This window comes from Ceratotherium simum, chromosome 3 (assembly GCF_057802395.1).
Source record: "Ceratotherium simum simum isolate JZ-2026a chromosome 3, ASM5780239v1, whole genome shotgun sequence".
Classification (NCBI taxonomy): Eukaryota; Metazoa; Chordata; class Mammalia; order Perissodactyla; family Rhinocerotidae; genus Ceratotherium; species Ceratotherium simum.
The window spans coordinates 24,715,579-24,733,220 of NC_141902.1; the positions used below are offsets into that span (position 1 = coordinate 24,715,579).

Sequence of the window (17,642 nt, forward strand, 5' to 3'; positions counted from 1 at the left end):
TACCACAGACAAATACATAATTCTAAATTTTGGGCAGTGCTGTGTGGCAAAAGGACAGGGGTGACCAACAGAGAGTAACAAGGGCACCTGATTCAAGTGTGAGGGTCAGGAAGGGCTTCTTTGAGGAAGGAACATATAAGCAGATCTAAAAGGTGAGTCGGAGTCAGTCTGTCAAAAAGCGGAGGTTCCCAGCAGAGAGAGAAGTGTTTGCAAAGGCCCCAGGCAGGTCCTTCCTGGTCACTGACAGAGGCTGGGGTGCGGGGCAGACTAGACCAAGGGGCAGAGCTCAGGTCAGAGAGGGGCTGAGGCCAGATCTTGCCCGATGGGATCTAGAGCATCAGTGGGAAGAACACTTTCCAAAGGAGGACGTGTCCTCTCCTAATGAGAGAGAGAGAGAAAGAGAGAGAGGGAGAGAGGGAGGGAGGGAGGGCAGCCGACACAGACACAAACGCAGACAGGTTGGTAGTGGGTGAGGCTGGCTTCTCCCTTCACACGCAGACAGGTTGGTAGTGGGTGAGGCTGGCTTCTCCCTTCACCGTGGAAGAAGTGACTGCAGTGACTGGGCAGGAGGCTCTGAGGAGGCGGCTTGAGGGTCTCTCAGTAAAATCTTGGTTGCTGCGAGTGCAAGAGCTGATTGCTCAGATTTTTGACTTGGGGTGCCCATTTGAAGTCGATGATGACAGTTCAGAGTGACAACAGTCTGTCCTCCCGGGTGATTTCCTTCAGCAGGCCCCTAGCTGCTCGGGAGCAAGTGTAAAGGAGACAAATGTTGGGTTCATCTGGGCTTGAGGCTTCCCCAGGGAGGTGGGATGGGCAGGATAGACTGGGAAGGGGAGTTGAAGGCACTTGCAAAGGAGGGGTTTAGTGGTGAGCCTGGAACCTCAGGCCGGTAAGGAGAGATGAAAAGACAAGAAGGGCCAGTGGTTCTTCAATGAACTCGCAGAACAGCTGCAGCGAGGCGACTTGAGCAAACAAACCATAAGGAAAGGAGATCATATCAGAGAGCGGGATGTTTGATTCAGTTATTTCATAGGTGCTGCAGTTTCTGGTGATGATAAGGCTCCCGTATGACCCTGGGAGTGGCTTGCTAAGGTGGAATGGAGAAGAATGTTCGAGATGAGAGGGGAAGGAACTGAGAAGTCATCAGGCTGGATGGAGTGCCCACACAGATGATGACACCACCTAGGAGGACTGCTCTGGTCAGCCTCGTCCTCTCTCCACATCCCACGTCCCACACCCTCTCGTTCATCTCCACCCCTTCCTCACAGCCTCCTCTCTCCTTATCCCTATCTCACGTCCTGCCTCCAGGCCCTTTCTCACTTCCACCCCCATCCTCTCTAACCTCCATTCTCCTCTCTAACCCCATCCTCTCTTGTCGCCTTCATCCTCCCCTCATCTTTCCCACCATGTTCCTCTCATCACAACTTTCTTGTTCCTCCATGCAGTGCACTTGAGAAGCACCACTGTGTGGTGGGTTAAAGCCCCGGAGCCTAACTACATGAGTTCAAATCCCACATCTACCACCTGCCCACGCTGCCTGGTTTTGCTGTGCCTCGGTTGTAGAATTGGGACAATAATAATACCTACCTCCTAAGGTTGCCAAAAGGATCACATGAGTCTAAAGCGCTGGGCACAATGTCTGGGCACAAAGGAAGTGCCAATAAAATGACTGCTAGTCTCACCCTCTCTCCCTAAGTCCCTTCTTTTTCCTCACTTTCATCTTCTACCTCCATCGTCCCTGGTACCTACTTCATACCTCTTTAAAGAGGCAGAGATGGGGGCCAGCCCAGTGGCACAGTGGTTAAGTTTGCGCGCTCCAGGGTTCACAGGTTCCGCCCGATCACGGGTTCGGATCACATAACACACCACTCATCAAGCCATGCTGTGATGGCGGCCCATATACAAATAGAGGAGGAATGGCACAGATATTAGCTCAGGGCCAATCTTCTCACCGAAAACAAAAACATAAAGAGGCAGAGATGAAAATACTCACCGACTCAGCCCCAGGCTCAGCCCCTGCCCACAGTCTAGCAGGGAAACCAGCACAAAAACAAAAGTCAGGAGAGTATAATAAATGCTACTTCAAAGATGTGAAAGAAACGCTGCTAGAGAACAGAGGATATGCAAACTTAAGCGCGCAAACTTAAGTAAAGAAAAGTCTCAGCAGGCAGATAACCCCTCAGCTGGATCTTGAAAGATGAGGTAGAATTTGCTAGGCAAAGGCGGGAGAGAGGTATTGGCATACGAGAAACACAAGGTACGAAGTTCCGCGCGCATGTGTGAAATTAGAATGAGCCCCTCCCCCAGCAGGGGCTCGCCCTAGCTCAGTATGGCCACAAGGGGGCAGCAAAGCATCAGGAGCGGCTGCAGGCACCGGCCAGAAAACCTGGAGAGAGACAGACTGGAATCCATCACACGAATCCTGACCAGGACGTTTTGTTCCCACAGTGGGCGGGCCAAGCCAGGAGGAAAAAAGGCTGCCGACGCGTGGAGAAAATGACTGGGTTTGTCTTAGAAAAAGAACAAGAGTCCCCTGAAGATTTGTGCACATGTTGATAAGAACAGACTAGCTCTCCACTGAGTTCAAGTGTCTGTAGAATGTGTCCTCTCTACCTAGTATGTACCATGAACCACACTGTTCCTGGCACTTCACAGATATTCACTTGCTCCTCATAACAACCCTGTCAGGTAAGTACAATCATCTCCATTTTGCAAATGGGAAAACTGAGGCACTTGGCCAAAGTGACATAGATAGAAAGCAGCAGGGTTGGTTTGGCCCCAATTTGGATGTCTTCCTTGTAATCAGTAGTTCCAGCCACAGCTCTGGAAGGTAAAAGTATAAAATCCACCCTCCTAGGAAGTCAGCAGCCCGTCTCTAGGCTCTAGTCCTTGTCTGTCACTAATTGGCTTTATCGCCCCCTTACGTCACTTCACCCCTGACCTGCCTCTTCCAAAGTTCAGTGATGGGGTTGGGTTCTCTCCCTTCATCCCCAAACTGGCCTGCTGGGCTGTGCCTAGTGCTGTGGACACAGCCAGCCAGGAAGCAGCTCACCCTGGAGGAGTTCAGGATGTGGAGGGAGAGCCACTAAGCCAACAACTACAATAGAGGACGATAAGTGTTGTGTTAGGAGCGGGAGAGGCCCCTCCGCACAGGCAGGTGTGGAATGTGGGCAGGAGGTGTTAAAAAAGGCTTCCCAGAGTAATCACAGGGAAGGTAGGAGTTAGCGAGAGGCCGGCAGGGAAGGAGGGGTTTCCAGGCAGGGAAACAGGATGCGAAAGCACGGCGTGAGCAAAGAAGACAAAGGGAGTTCCAAGAGTTCAGTGAGAACGTCTTTGAGCATCTTCTATTAGTGTCCATTTTAAGAGTTTGCTTTCCTTCCACAGCAAGGCTGTAAGTGGCTTCTGTGAAGCCTCACAGAGCTAACACAACAGCCTCTCACAGAAGTGTCAGTCAACCAACAAGTGTTTGTTGCGCACCTAAGAAGTGCCCAACCCAGATGCTGGAGATGCCTCTGGCAGTTCAGAGTCCACCCAGCGCCGATACGAGGCTAGTGAAGTGCAGAAGCCCTGTTTGCTCACCTCCAGGCACCTATAAAGTAAGGAATGCCCCCCACACACACACCATTATGTGAACACCAATATTTTAGTTCTGGGAAGGTTCCAAGGTTGTCCACTCACAACAGCATGGGGGTGAAGATGAGAGATGGAAGAGGGTTAGGAGAGTTCCTCCGTGGACAGGGCAGGCTCCTCTTGGGGAAGGTCAGTTGAGGCCTCGGGAATAATACTGCCCCTCCCCCAGCTCCCCATCTCTGCCCCCCAGGGAGAAAGCTTTGGCCCTTGTGGTTCACATCCGACCTCCTGGCAGGAACTGTAGATTTAGTCAACAACACTCAAATCTTGAAAACAAAAGCACGAGTGTTGGAGGGATATAGAGAGAGGTGGTAAGGAGGAAAGGCAGAAGTAAGAAGGCAAGGTGAAGGGAGCCGAAGAAGGATCCAGGGCAGGCTCTGGAGAGACCCTGGAAGGAAAATGTTGCTGCTGCTGCTGCTCCTGGGGGCTGCCACGAGCAGATGTCTACATGATGAGACACAGAAGTCTGTCAGCCTTCTCAGGCCCTCTTTCTCCCAACTTCCCCCAAACTTCCGCTCTTCCTCCCTCACCCTCCCTGGCTCCCTGGATCCTCAACCCCTCCGAATCCAAATCTGCTATATAGGAGATCCTGTATCAGATGGAGCTTGGGATCCTGAGGGAGACGGGATGAGAGGGCGATCCCGAGCCCTGGCCGCAGTGAGAGAGGCTGCTCAGCGCCTCCAGGGTGTCCTAGCAGGTGAGTGGGGGAACAGGAGTTAGGGAGGGCTGAGGAGCAGAGGGCCAGGGAGGAAGACACCACAGAAGGGGAACGGGAACTCTAAGACGTTGAGGTGAAACTGACTTCTGGTCTCGTTAAGTCCCTCCAGTGCGAGGCCCTCTGCTTCTGAGTCGAGACCCTGCACAGTACTGCCACGCTGTCTGGGGAGACCCAGATACCCCAAACTACCGCAGGTGAGTTCATGTCATTGGGAATGTGTACAGTCCCTCTTCAGGGGTCCCCAGAAATGTCTCCAGCTCACCCACAGATATTCGTTCTTGGCAGGTGCAGCCTCTTGAACCCCGGGTACAAAGGAGAGAGTTGCCTAGGGGCGAAGGTGAGAGAAACTACTCAGATTTGGGGATCCTCTTGGGGAGGCTGCCTAGACCTCTCCACGACCACCAGCATCTGAGTTACTTAACGTGCTTCCTGATAAAGCAGATTCCTAAACCCCCTCTCCCCCTGGCAATTTATTAAATCAGAGACTTGGGTTGGGGGAGGACCCCTTATTCCAGCCAGCTGCCTAGATGAGACTAAGGCAGATTAAAGATAGAGACTCTCTGCCCTCACTCCTCGTACCCAGTGTCCTTTTGCCCTATCTCCCAGCCCGTCTGCTAAGCTAGATGCTACATTTCACTCCCCGCCAGATCCCTGATGCCCATCTCCATGGTTATGCCTTGTGGCCAGAGCAGGGTCCCCCACAACTGGTCCAACCAGATGGGCCTGGGGTCCCAAACACTGATTTCCTCCTGTATGTGCGGGTTGCCCACACTTCCAAGTGCCACCGAGAGGTGAGGTTCAAATGGGATCCCTTTGCCCTGCTCTGCCTCTCTTGACCTTAAATATCACGGGAAGGGGTAGGGAGCAAAAAAGCAGTTTTTATTAAATTGTGCTTATTTGGGGTAACTTGAGGCATGCTGATGAAGTTTGGGTCAGGGCTAAAAACCCCCCAAGCCATCCCTCGGTCCCACCCCTGCTGAGTTCCCTGGGCCTCTTCTTTCAGGAAGATTTCTTCCGTGTTACCTCTCTTCCCTCCTTTCCGCCCCCACCTTGTCCTGGCCCATCCTCAGCCCTCTATCATAGCCTATGCTGCCTGCTGCCAGCTGGACTCAGAAGACAGGCCCCTTGCTGGTACCGTTGTCTACTGTGCCCAGCATCTCACCAGCCCCAGCCTCAGCCACAGTGACATCGTCATGGTGACTGCTGCATGATGAATGGGAAGAAGCAAACAGGTTGGGCAGGGGGGCAGGTCACCCAGCTTCCCATGAAGTGGAAAAACCTAGGATGGAATAGAAGGTGCCTTGAGCTCTAAGAAGAGCTGATTGGGCAGAGGGGCTGGTCAGTCCCGCTGCAAATCCAGTCCCCCTCACTGCGCCATTTGCCCTTAGGCTACGCTACATGAATTGCTCCATGCCCTGGGTTTCTCTGGACAGCTCTTCAAGAAGTGGCGGGATTGCCCCTCAGGACCCAGCGGTAAAGGACAGAATGAGGGAGAGGTCTTCCTACCAGGTCAACCAGAGGGGATCACTACTGTCTCATGAACTCCTTCCTTCCGATTCTACCTCACCCTTCCTAAGTTTTCCTCTCCTCGTATTGCCTTCTCTCCTTGCTGGAGTCAGTCAGAGAGAACTGTTCTACAAGGCAACAAGTGACAAGGCGAGACGAGTGGGGACAGCTGCTTCTCACCACTCCAACTGTTAGCCACAGCCTGGCCAAACACTTGGGAGTACTAGGGGTCTCACTGGGCGTCCCCTTGGAAGAAGAGGTGAGAATGAGAACACCTCGGGGGGGGGGTGGAAGGAGGAGGGAGTAGCGGGTGGCAGCCAGCCACCTCCTCCAGCAGGGCCTGTTGTCTTCACACTGGGAGGCCCGGCTGCTCCAGGGCTCTGTGATGACTGCCACCTTCGATGGTGCCCAGCGCACTCGACTCGACCCAATCACCCTGGCTGCCTTCGAAGACTCAGGCTGGTACCAAGTCAACCACAGCGCTGCCGAGGAGCTGTTGTGGGGCCAGGGTGAGAAATCAGGGGGAACTGCAGAGGGGCCCTCAGGACCCAGGTCAGCTTGGGGGAAGTGAGAGAGGTTGGAGAGGATTGTCTGCTGCTCAGGTGTAACTGAAGCTGTAAGCATAGCTGACGCTGAGGTTGGGGCTCCATTTGTTCTGAGGGCTCTTTCTCTCTTTTCCTATCTCTCAAGCAGGATCTGGCCTGGAATTTGGCCTGGTGAGCACCTGTGGGACCGGCTCCTCAGACTTCTTCTGTACTGGCAGGTGTGTGCACTGAGTGGTTGAGGGGCTGTCCAGCTGTCGGTGATCCTCGTGTCACACCACACACACACACATCCCTTCCACACAGTGGGCCGGGCTGCCACTACCTGCACCTGGACAAGGGAAGCTGCTCCTCAGACCCCACGCTGGAAGGCTGCCGCATGTTCAAGCCCTTGGCCAACGGGGTGAGTAGACTGGAGAACAGAGCATGAAACTGAGTGGGCCTGGAGAGGAGTCAACTTCTACGGCATCTGGACAAACACTCTTCTGCCTTCTGCCCTGCCCTTCAGAGTGAATGCTGGAAGAAGGAAAATGGAGTCCCACCTGGGGCAGAGAATCCCCACGGGGAGATCTACCATTCCCAGAGTCGTTGCTTCCTTGCCAACCTCACTTCACAATTGCTCCCAGGGGACCAGATCAGGCATCCCTCTCAGATCCCACACCTAAAGGAAGCAGAGCTCACTGGCCGCTGCTACTTACATCAATGCACAGAGAGGGGAGCATACAAAGTGCAGGTGGAGGGATCACCCTGGGCCTCCTGCTTTCCAGGAAAGGCTATTCAGGTGGGTGTCACATGTGAAACAGCCATGCCATGCAGGCAAGGAGAAGTGTGGAAATGCTCGTACGGTGGTACTATCCACCCTGTTTCAACGCTCATTTTTTTTACCAAGTACCCACTGAGTCCATGACTCTGATCTAGATTGTACAGTTTCTTTAGGAGGGCTTGAGCAAGCAATTGAGGCTATAACTATACCCTGCTCCGTGTTTCCTTGCAGATACCTGGGTACCACGGTCTTCTCTTCTGTCCTCGGGGTCGGCTGTGTCAGACTAATGAAGGTACCAATGCTGCTACTTCCCCACCTTTGAGTCCTTCAACCCAAGACCTGGTATTCCAGCTGGCTTTAGGATCAGCTGGGCCCCCAGCCCACTCCCTGGGGAAGGAAGAGCGAGACGAGTTGACTGAAGCAGTCCTAAAGGCTCTGGTGAGCAGAGGAGGCACTGGCAGGTAAAGGGATGGGGCAGGCTGAGGATTTATGCAACGGGCCAGGGAGAACGCTTAAGTTCTTTACTTCATAACTGTCCTCGGAAGACTTGTGTTCATCCCACACCTAAGCCTGCGCCTGTCTCATGAGGTAGACTCTTCTGGGACTATCCCTCCACTAAGAGATCCAAATGTCCTCTTAGGTGCTACTTCCACGGCCCCTCGATTACCACTAGCCTGGTGTTCACTGTGCATATGTGGAAGTCTCCTGGCTGCCAAGGGCCTTCGGTTGGTATGCTGCACAGGACCCTGACCCTGACTCTCCAGAAGCAGCCTCTAGAAGTATATTATGGAGGAGCCAGCTTTACCACAGAATACAGCAAGTAAGATAATATTCCAGGTAGACTTCTTCCAAATTCCTGGAGTCTAGATGTTTGAAATTACATTTATTAAGCACTCACCCATATGTATACTGTCCTAGACAGGGTTATTATTTCAGAAAACGAGGATCCCTGACTAACAAGACCACCTCAAGCCTATCACTCTGGGCCACCTCTCCCTCCCACAATAATGGAGTTCCCCCATGGCTAGGCCATAGGGATCCTAGCCCCCTTCCTTTCTTAAGGACTACCCAGGCATCATGTCCAGTGACCTCAACACCACAGTCTAACTCTTCCCTTAAGCCACTTCCCTCACTGCCAAGTTAGGTCTCCTTCCAACAACTTAAGTTGCTGGAAGACTTGCATCTTGGTCTTATTCCTACTTTCAGATTCTATATTCCCTCTTATTAATTTCCTGTTTAGCTGTTGGAATGCAGCAGGGTGTCATGAGTTCTGTGTATTATAGTAAAGGTAAAGCCCTTTACCTCCTAAGCCTGGGCATTATTCCAGGCCCAATATTATCTCTATGTTCCTAGGTTTCTGGTTACCTCGGACCATAATCCCTCCATGACCCATCTAGGTCTGTCCATGGGACTCTGCCTAATGCTGCTTATCCTGGTGGGTGCACTGGGAACAGTGGCCTATCAGAAACGAGCTACTCTTCAGGTGGGACCATCTGCCCCTTACCATTCACCAGAGCTCCAAGGCACAAGGGGCCCAGTTGGAGGAATAAGGGAGGTGTGATGTTACCCAGAGCGTGACGGGGGTAGGGTAGAGATTACTGCTTGGGGGACAAGTGGATGGAAAGTTGATCTATTGTCTACACTTAAGTTCTACTTTTCACAGAGTGCCCTTCTCTGGATATCCACTTTATACTAGCCTTGCAATGAAAAAGAGGTAGAGACTTATGGTTTTGAAGATTCATTCTTTATTTTGATACAAAAAATAAACCCTTTAACCTGTAAAGAGTGTCACTTGTTTTCATGTTGTTGTAGAGCAAACTTACAGAATAGGAACATCTGCTACCAGCTCCAAAGACATTGTATATGCTTTAGAAAAAAGTCGTTGCTATTTGGATTCAAACAAACATCAGTATGGAGAAAGTGTGGAGTAACCAATTATCTCCCTCTCCTGATTTTTCCATAATTTTACTGAATCATCACTAGGAAAGCTAGTGGTTTGAATGTCACATAATTAAGTCAGAATCTGGTAAGGGTGGTGAAACCAGCAATCTGAATCCAGCTAAACTATAAAAACACAGCTTTTTATTACTCTTCTCTCCTGTTTCTGGAGGAGGAGGGTTTTCCTTTACACCCCCATGGGTTCAGCAGTAGGCTTGAGTTATCATGTGTAGGTTCCTTTTGGTTACAATTACAAAAGAAGCCATTAAATTCTTGAGGGTTTGACATCGCTTGGAAAGAAGCAAGCTAGGAGGCAGACTGCTGATCTCGATTTGCTTAGATGAAAAACATTTACACTAGAAGTCCAGTTGATATGCTGTTAACATTGAAATAACCAGGCCTGGTACTGGTCAGTGAGTTCAGTCAGCTGATCGGGATACCATCCCCAGACCTTTAAGTGACACATTTGAAGTTCTCACTGTAAAGCTGTGGCCTCCGCTCCGCCAGCTATGGTTATCTTCTTTGATTTTAATGCCTATCAGTCTTTACCAGCTGTAGCAGCCACTGCTTGGTAAAACTTTGCCACGAAGTCTGGCTCACTGACCTCCAGCTGCCTGACAAATTCATTGCGCTCCTGCTCAGCCCAACCTCGAAACCACTGATCCCAAAGACGCAGCTGGCACTCAAAGATACAAGGTGGTCGGTTTGCTCCAGACACACTAAGCTGCTCCAGACCTTCCAGCAGTGGCTGTAGTTTTCCTGGCACTGCCTTAGCTACCAGGTCCTGTAGGAAACGTTCACGCTGGGGGCCTGACCAACTGGCAAACCAGTGAAGAATACACTTCATCTCCTGGGAAGTGATGTAAGACATTGGCGGAGGGGAAGAGTTAGTAATACCGTCTGGTACCGAGGGCAAGGGAGAAGGAAAGGATAGCGGCATCGAAGAGGAGGATGATTCCAGTGACATCCTGAAACATAAAAGCACTGTTATGTACTCTCTAAATAGAGCAACCAAAATACAACTTCCCAACAACAAAGAATCTTATCACACTCAATCAGCATTTACAGAGAAAATTACTTTTCACCAATTTGACTTACAGGAAAGCAGCAGGGTCCTTCTTTAGACTATTATCCAACTACCTTAGAGAAGTCACCCAAGAATAACTTTATTTCATATATGCCAACCTTCCTCTCTCTTTTTCAAACCCGCCCCAACCACTGCTTCCCTCCATCATTCTTATAAAGAATCTAAAAATAACCAACACATTTCTTGCTTATTCTTTCCCGCCCACTTCTATGTTCCAGGTTGAGTAAAGAAAAAAACCGTGATTAATGTTGGTCCATCACCTCTTCCCTAAAATGAACAAAGGTACACATGTTTAAATCTAGTACACACAGCTGGTCAGGGCCTAGATGCTAATCATTCCAGAGCTATCAACAGTGGGGGGAAAAAAGAAAAAACCTCATATATGATGAAAGAGCCTTCTCTGCAATGCGCAAAGAGCCTCTGAAATACGCCAAGAACTTCATAACATCCATTACTTCCCTATTATTTCCTGTAAAGCAGCAGGAAAAATTAAAGAGCAGAGTAAGTGAGGGTGCCTTGCCCAAAATAAGATAACACAGTAAGAAAAACAGCAGAAGCCACGTGTTGATTCAAGACTGAAAAAACAGTCTAGTTGGTTCGGTGGCTTAGGGACTAACAAGTGTTATACTGCTGTAGATGTATGACTAATTCATATCTTTGAACAATTTTCCTTAATGTTTACTATGATACCTATCGATGCTCTGACATTGATTTGCATCACTAATGCAATTGGGCCGTCAGCCAACCTGAATAGTTTTCGAGTCCCACAACTTGAATTTTTAACAATGAAAACCTGAAACTACTGTCTATGGCTATTTTACTGTTTGTGTTTCTTCTGCTGCAAGTTGGACTATTTGTAGCGACAAAGAAAGGAACCTCCAGCAATTAACATCAGTTCAGTACCAAAACAGTCCAGGGAGGTTGCCTTTTTCACAGTGGCCCTACAAAAAGCAATTCCTCCTGAAGGAACTTGATTCTCTTATTCGGGGGAAAGGGAGAACTTTTCCCGAGTCTTGCGACATGGCTTCCACGCAAACTCAAGTTCAATGATTACGAACTAGTTTACAATCTAGGTCCAAAGACACGGCGCTGCCACTTGTCCCTTTAGAGGCCACGGAGCCTGGCATTCGGAGGTCGCAAAGAGCAGCCTTAGATGGGAGTGGCGGGGATTCAGAGCATGGGAGGTGGCAGCTGTTTCCGCAGGGCAGCAGGAGGATTGCCTTACTAGAGTAACCCGGAAACACCGAGGCTGACCCGGCCCAGGGACGGACTTCTACCCCGCTTACCTCCCCTTTCCTCTCACAGGGCACCCGCACACCGTCACAACAGTGCTTAGACTCCAACTATCGCCGCCGCTTCCATGTTTCCTGACAACTCTAAGCAGGGCCAGCCGAGCAGCCCACGCACTTCCGGCCCCGGGCCAGCCCCAAACACCCAAGCGCCTTAGCGCCTCAGCTTTAGGTCCGGAGATAGCCGAATAACTCCGATTATGGTTATGCCAGAGTCGAGGGTTTCCGAATAGATTCGATTCAAAGTCTCGGTGAGACGAAGATAACCGAGCTCTGAAAGCAAGGCGAGGGAGGGGGAGCGGCTGGGAGGATGGAAAGAACCGATTGGTGCCGATGTGGAGACGGAAACACCCGAGCAGTTCCGGAGGAACCCGGGGAGTTTTGAGTGGTAATCGACGGGTTGACTATGGCAGTGGGCGGGGTCAGCTCAGTACGTTCGAAGGGCGTTGGCGGAAATTACCGAAGATGCCCGAAGCCGTCGGGACGGACCCGAGTACCTCACGCAAGATGGCGGAGCTGGAGGAGGTGACTCTGGACGGGAAGCCTCTTCAGGCGCTGCGGGTGACCGACCTGAAGGCCGCCCTGGAGCAGCGAGGCCTAGCCAAGAGCGGGCAAAAGAGTGCCCTGGTCAAGCGGCTCAAAGGGGTGAGGAGACGGCGTTGCTGGGGTGTCGGAGGGGAGCGGACCCGGTAGAGACGAGTCTCTGCCGCGGCGCAGGCGCAGTGTCCGGGCTCAGCGCGAGCTTGCTCAGGCCGCCAGCGCGAGCCTCCGGATCCGCGCGCACGGTGGTTGAGGAGGCTCGCGCTGGAATAGAGATAGCGCCGGTTCCCGCCTTAACGGCAGCGGCGCGAGCCCAAAATGGGAGGGTGCGCGCTACTCTCCCGGAGTGTCTTAAGCTCCTTCCTCCTTCCCCCACCCGCTCCTTGTTTGTGTCTGTGGTTTCGGCGCATGCGCTGCAGAAGGAGTTAAATCCCACTACAACCACCGGCGTTGCTGGCCTGAGAGGGGCGAGTTGGGTTGGGTCGGAGTTAGGGGTATGGTTGGGCTGAGGGGTTGATGGGGTTGGTGTTGGTATCCGGAAGCATAGGATTGGGGTTGGGGAAAATGCTTGGTTAGATTAGGAGGTGAGATGAAGAGAAGCCTTGATGTGAAGGGACTTGGTTAGAGGGGTGTATAATTTATAGGGCGTCCAGAAGCAATTTGGGTGGATAAGAGTTTGGTGAATATTGGTGAGAGAGGTGAGGCAGGTTGATATACGTTGGGGGGTTTGAATCGGTTTGAGTAGATTAGGGTGGGATTATCTTGAGGTAGGCGGGTGGATTTGTGTGTCTCTATAGGTTTGGTGTAGACGGAGGGAAGATGATGGTATCTTGGTTTTAATTAGGGTTAATTAGGATACGTGGTGCATAGTTAAGATTAGGGCTGGGTTAGCTCAAGGGTTAAGTTGGCAGACCGTTGCCTATACAGAAGCTGATGGTTTCTTGTGTGTGTGAGGTTTGGGTCAGACCACAGTTTATAGAGTCTGTGGTCATTTTGTTCTGTAGCCTCATCTTTGAAATTTTCATAAATTTGATAAATCTAGGTGCCACTCCGTTGGAAACGATAGGCGTTCACTCAGGTAGATCTAGTCTTGGGTAACTGACCAAGTAATTCAGTCAGGCCAGAATCAGCAGCCCCATGTTGGTTTCATGTATTTGAAGCTGATTTGACTATTTGAAGTGATTTTACCTGCATGGCCAGATTGAGAAGGGGGCACTAGTCAGAAGGGCAGAAGATAATAGGGATTGTAGTACTGGTTCTGTCACTGTCACTGATTTTATTACATAGTCAGGTCACTGATTTTCTCTATGTGCCTGCATTTTATATCTGTACACTTGGGAGCAGTAACCATGGCTACCTTTAAGGGTCTTCTGAAGATGAATGAGAACAGTACTAGTAAAGGGCTTTTAGATCCCTGGAAAAGGAGTACAGTTTAAGTGTGTATGGTTAGTCATTGCATTTAATGAAGAGATTGGGGGAGGGGTGGGGTTTTTTTCCTTTGTTTCTGACTTTTGCCCTTTTCTATACCAGGCTCTAATGCTAGAAAATTTACAGAAACACTCAACACCCCATGCTGCATTCCAGCCAAATTCCCAGGTAAGAAAGAAGGTTCATTAGATAGGGTGGGCTCTGTGCACAGACACGTGGAAGGACATGATGTTGTATGTTTGATGCTTAATTCCTCACCAATATTTTCCTCAATTCCCTGGGTTGGAGATGTTCTCATGCCAGGACAGTTGAATTATTTTATTTTTTTGGTGAGGGAGATTGGCCCTGTGCTAACATCTGTGCCAATCTTCCTCTGTTTTGCATGTGGGACCCTGACAGCATGGCTTGATGAGTGGTGTGTAGGTCTGCACCTGGGATCCGAACCTACAAACCCTGGGCCCCCAAAGCAGAGCGCACAAACTTAACCACTATGCCACAGGGCCAGCCCCCAGGACAGTTTAATTCTAATAAGGAATTCAAGAACAGAATCAGAGGAGCTTTTAGTTAATTTCTGATACTTGAAATGGTGTGTGCAGAAAGATGTGGCTCCAGTTAAGTGTAGTACAGGAATCTGAAGTCATTTATTTGCCATTGATTCTGGAAAAGTAGTTGATGTCTTTGAATGAAGATATGAAGTAGACAATCAGTAGAGCAGTATAGGAAAATAATTGCTGATCAGGAACTCTTGTGTTGACATAGATTTTCCAAGAATTCAATCCTTTGGAAATATCTATCATTACTAGTGTTAATACTAACTATGCTGTTACTCCTAAATATCATTAATTGCTCTGTTACTTAGGGCAAGAAACTTAACCTTTGGAGGCCTTGGTTTCCTCAGTTTCCCTGTAAGTAATATGAGAAAAGGTTGGACTACATCTGTAGTTTTGTAACTGCTCTGTCAGGGTTTTGTGGAGCTGCTTTTGGGGGCTTCCTAGGGAAGATGCCTTCTCAAGTGAGCAGGAGTTCACACTCTCCTCTTAAACTAGATTGGATCTACTTTTATCTGCTTTGTATATTGAGTTTGTGCAAGATTTTTTTTAGAAGAAGTCATTCCACGGTTTAAAAAAATTAAAATTCTTAGATTGCGTGATCTCTTCAGATTCTTTTCAGCTTTTAAAATCCCCTCATTATAGTGTGTCATGCACTTAAAGGAAAAGTCCAGATCTTTGTGTGTGCAATGGTGTGCATCTCTAGTCCTAGATGAAGTCCCAAGATACTGTGGCAAGAGGGCCTTCCTACTCCCTTGTTATCACCTCATTAAGCTGTAAGTGTCATAATCTAGCCAGTTTACAGAGGTTTAGTGAAATACTTTAACAAGCATAAGAAACTGCAAAAGTTAAACAGTTTATGGTTATATTCCTTTTGTCCATTGCATTTTAGTCTTTGAAGCTTTGCTTTTATTAACATAGGATTTTTGCAACAAATACATATATTCTCTAATACAAGCAGCCCACACTTCATCAATGTCCATTGAGTACCAAGAGACTCATCTCTACTTTAGGTGAAAATAAACATTTACCATGCTTAGGAAAGATGACTCATAACATAGAAAGTATTTATTCAGATTTTTTTTCTTTTTCTGAAGCTCTGATAGGACTTGCTAAGCAAGAAGGTTCTCAGGGGGAAGACTTGTAAGAGAAAGCTGAAGGGGAAAAAGTGACATGAGAGTCTGTTTCAGACAAAAATGGGAAAAGGGATTAAGCTCCTGGATTTTAAATATTGTTACCAAGGATTTCTTCTCATCCAAAGAAAATGGAATTAGAACTCTCTCTAAATGCTGAATGGACATCCCTTTTCTTGTTTTCTTGCTTTCATGCTTTTAAGTACTGAACTTGAGTTTTGGAGATGTTTGACAGAATGTTTCCTGGATAGTTGAAGATTGATCTTTTCTATCAACAAAAGATGAACTAGTATGTTTCCTTTCATTTTTTGATATTACTAAAAGATTTAACTAAAGGAAAATTTAGATTATCTTTAGATAATTTTTTTTTTTTTTTTTTTTTGGTGAGGGAGATCAGCCCTGAGCTAACAACCGTGCTAATCCTCCTCTTTTTGCTGAGGAAGACCGGCTCTGAGCTAACATCTATTGCCAATCCTCCTCCTTTTTTTTTTTTTCTTCCCCAAAGCCCCAGTAGATATTTGTATGTCATAGTTGCACATCCTTCTAGTTGCTGTATGTGGGACGCGGCCTCAGCATGGCTGCAGAAGCGGTGCGTTGGTGCGTGCCCGGAATCCGAACTGGGGCCGCCAGTAGCAGAGCGCATGCACTTAACCGCTAAGCCATGGGGCCGGCCCAAGATAATATTTTAGATTATCTGAAAATTTAGATAAAAAGGCATAACTTTATAGGAATTTTGATTTCTTTTTAAGTTATTAGTGCATCACTCTTTGGTTGGGAACTGATTATTTAAAGTAAAAAATTATGTGCAGTCTCTCTCTTTGCCATCTTTTATGAATCATAGCACTATTTATTTTGATCCTCAGTATAGGAGTAGCTTAGAAAAGGGCCTACCAACGTTTTGATTATCTTTCTTAGGTCCAAATATAAAGGGTAGACCTTTGCTCCATGGAATTTTCTCCCTTGTATTTTCCTGGTTTGCTTTCTTAGTCTTTCTTTTCCCATGTCCTCTGCACAGATTGGCGAGGAAATGAGCCAGAACAGTTTCATAAAGCAGTATCTGGAAAAGCAGCAGGAGCTACTTAGGCAGCGTCTGGAACGTGAAGCTCGAGAAGCTGCAGAACTTGAAGGTAACCCCAGACTTTCTCTTCTTACAAGGAGTTCTTCATTCTTATTCCTGTCACTGTGTAGATGGGCCTGTTTAACTAGGCAGTTTCAGGAATAAGTCAGGCTGAGATTGCTACTTATTTGCTTTGGTAGTTTATGGAACCGAGTAAGTTACTATTTCCCTTTTGTCAGGGAAGAAGACACTTAATTGGACTATCTCGTTAGAAGAGGATTCCTGCCAACAGGAAGAGTTATAAGTAAATTAAGCTACCCTTGAGATGAGGTAGAGCTTAATCCTAGGGAGTTTTTCTCTATGTACAATGCTCTTTTTAGTATATACTCTGTATCTGTGACTTTGCCTGACCTCCTTCACTCCTCTACATGTTCCCACATGCTGAGCCCTTCACTCCCTCCCTGCCCCGACCCAATCTGTGCTTTGCAGAAGCTTCAGCTGAGTCGGAGGACGAGATGATCCATCCTGAGGGAGTGGCTTCCCTGCTGCCTCCTGACTTTCAGAGCAGCCTGGAGAGACCAGAGCTGGAGCTCAGCAGACATTCGCCCAGTACGTATCTCCCTCCCCACTGCGCTGTTTTGTCAATCCTGCGTAGTTGGTGGGGGGAGGTAGTAAGCCTCCATTAAAGTCCCAGGGAAATTCTGTGACAATGATATTTGACATCTGTTTTTCGTGGAAATTATGTCCTTTTGAAGTCTGCTTTCACCTCTATGTTGTGTTAACCTCTGAATGTTTTTTAAGGCAGTATGATTTTTCTTCTCATCTGTACTTCTTTAACCTCTTCTCCCTCTGAATTTAGCAACAGTCTCAACTCTTTTTCATCGCTTTACCAATTGTATATATTACGTGTGGCACATCCAATCATCCTTCCAAGTGGGCATCTGCTGCAGTTTATTAATTCAACAAATTTTTATTGAGTGCCTGTTGTATGCTAGGCATGTGCTAGGCACGAGGAGTGTAGTAGAGAAAAAGACAAGTTTCTGCCCTAATGAAACATACAATCTAGTGAGGAGATGGACGTTAAGCAGATTATCACATAATTGATTACAGGTGTGCTATGTGCTATGCGAGGCAGTGCGTGGAGTATTATGTGAGCATATTACAGGAAGCTCTAACCCAGTGTGTGGAGTTGGTTCAGGCAAGATTAATTTTTTCATGTTATAAAAAATATTAAGCACCCAGTTTTGCATAATATCTCAAGAAAAAGTCTGTAAATGCAGCCTTTGTCTTCTAAGAACTACCTAAGACAGTATACTTTTAGGAGAACATGTATATAAGGCATGTGGATGGTAGGTAGCTATATTAAACCAATGTGTACATTAACAAGTATTTTGAATCATTATTAATGTTAGTGGTCATGGGGAAGGTGATCACTCCATACTTTGTATTTTTAGAATGTATGA

At 48.3% G+C, this 17,642-nt stretch overlaps 3 protein-coding genes across 9 annotated transcripts in view; 2 read left to right on the forward strand and 1 right to left on the reverse strand.

Moving 5' to 3' along the window:
* The first annotated feature begins 3,965 nt into the window (after window positions 1–3,965).
* CIROP (ciliated left-right organizer metallopeptidase) lies at window positions 3,966–8,936 on the forward strand. Its single transcript, XM_087423685.1, is given in 14 exon segments — window positions 3,966–4,327; window positions 4,449–4,542; window positions 4,634–4,685; window positions 4,996–5,237; window positions 5,352–5,544; window positions 5,737–5,821; window positions 5,968–6,113; window positions 6,189–6,363; window positions 6,548–6,617; window positions 6,703–6,799; window positions 6,905–7,177; window positions 7,391–7,620; window positions 7,800–7,979; window positions 8,513–8,936. Coding segments are annotated over 14 exon segments (2,343 nt in total). The 5' UTR covers window positions 3,966–4,029; the 3' UTR covers window positions 8,721–8,936.
* On the reverse strand, window positions 8,882–11,903 carry C3H14orf119 (chromosome 3 C14orf119 homolog). The gene is made up of 2 exons (XM_087423674.1): window positions 11,471–11,903; window positions 8,882–10,065 (listed from the first exon to the last, which is right to left on the reverse strand). The coding sequence occupies exon 2, from the start codon at window positions 10,062–10,064 to the stop codon at window positions 9,636–9,638; it is 429 nt and encodes a 142-aa protein (XP_087279800.1). The 5' UTR covers window position 10,065; window positions 11,471–11,903; the 3' UTR covers window positions 8,882–9,635.
* Window positions 11,792–17,642, forward strand: part of ACIN1 (apoptotic chromatin condensation inducer 1) — a 32,434-nt gene continuing 26,583 nt past the window's right edge. For 5 of the 7 annotated variants that reach the window (XM_087423620.1, XM_087423626.1, XM_087423624.1 and 2 more), the window contains exons 1-4: window positions 11,792–12,118; window positions 13,544–13,609; window positions 16,138–16,249; window positions 16,669–16,788. In XM_087423620.1, the coding sequence (XP_087279746.1) occupies window positions 11,807–12,118; window positions 13,544–13,609; window positions 16,138–16,249; window positions 16,669–16,788 (610 nt within the window). In that variant the 5' untranslated portion in view covers window positions 11,792–11,806. The remainder of the gene's footprint in view (window positions 12,119–13,543; window positions 13,610–16,137; window positions 16,250–16,668; window positions 16,789–17,642) is intronic. The other 2 variants (XM_087423633.1, XM_004421236.3) reach the window with 1 other exon arrangement.

Excerpts from the sequence above, each read along its gene's own strand:
- C3H14orf119 (XM_087423674.1), bottom strand. The coding sequence starts at position 10,064 with ATGTCACTGGAATCATCCTCCTCTTCGATGCCGCTATCCTTTCCTTCT.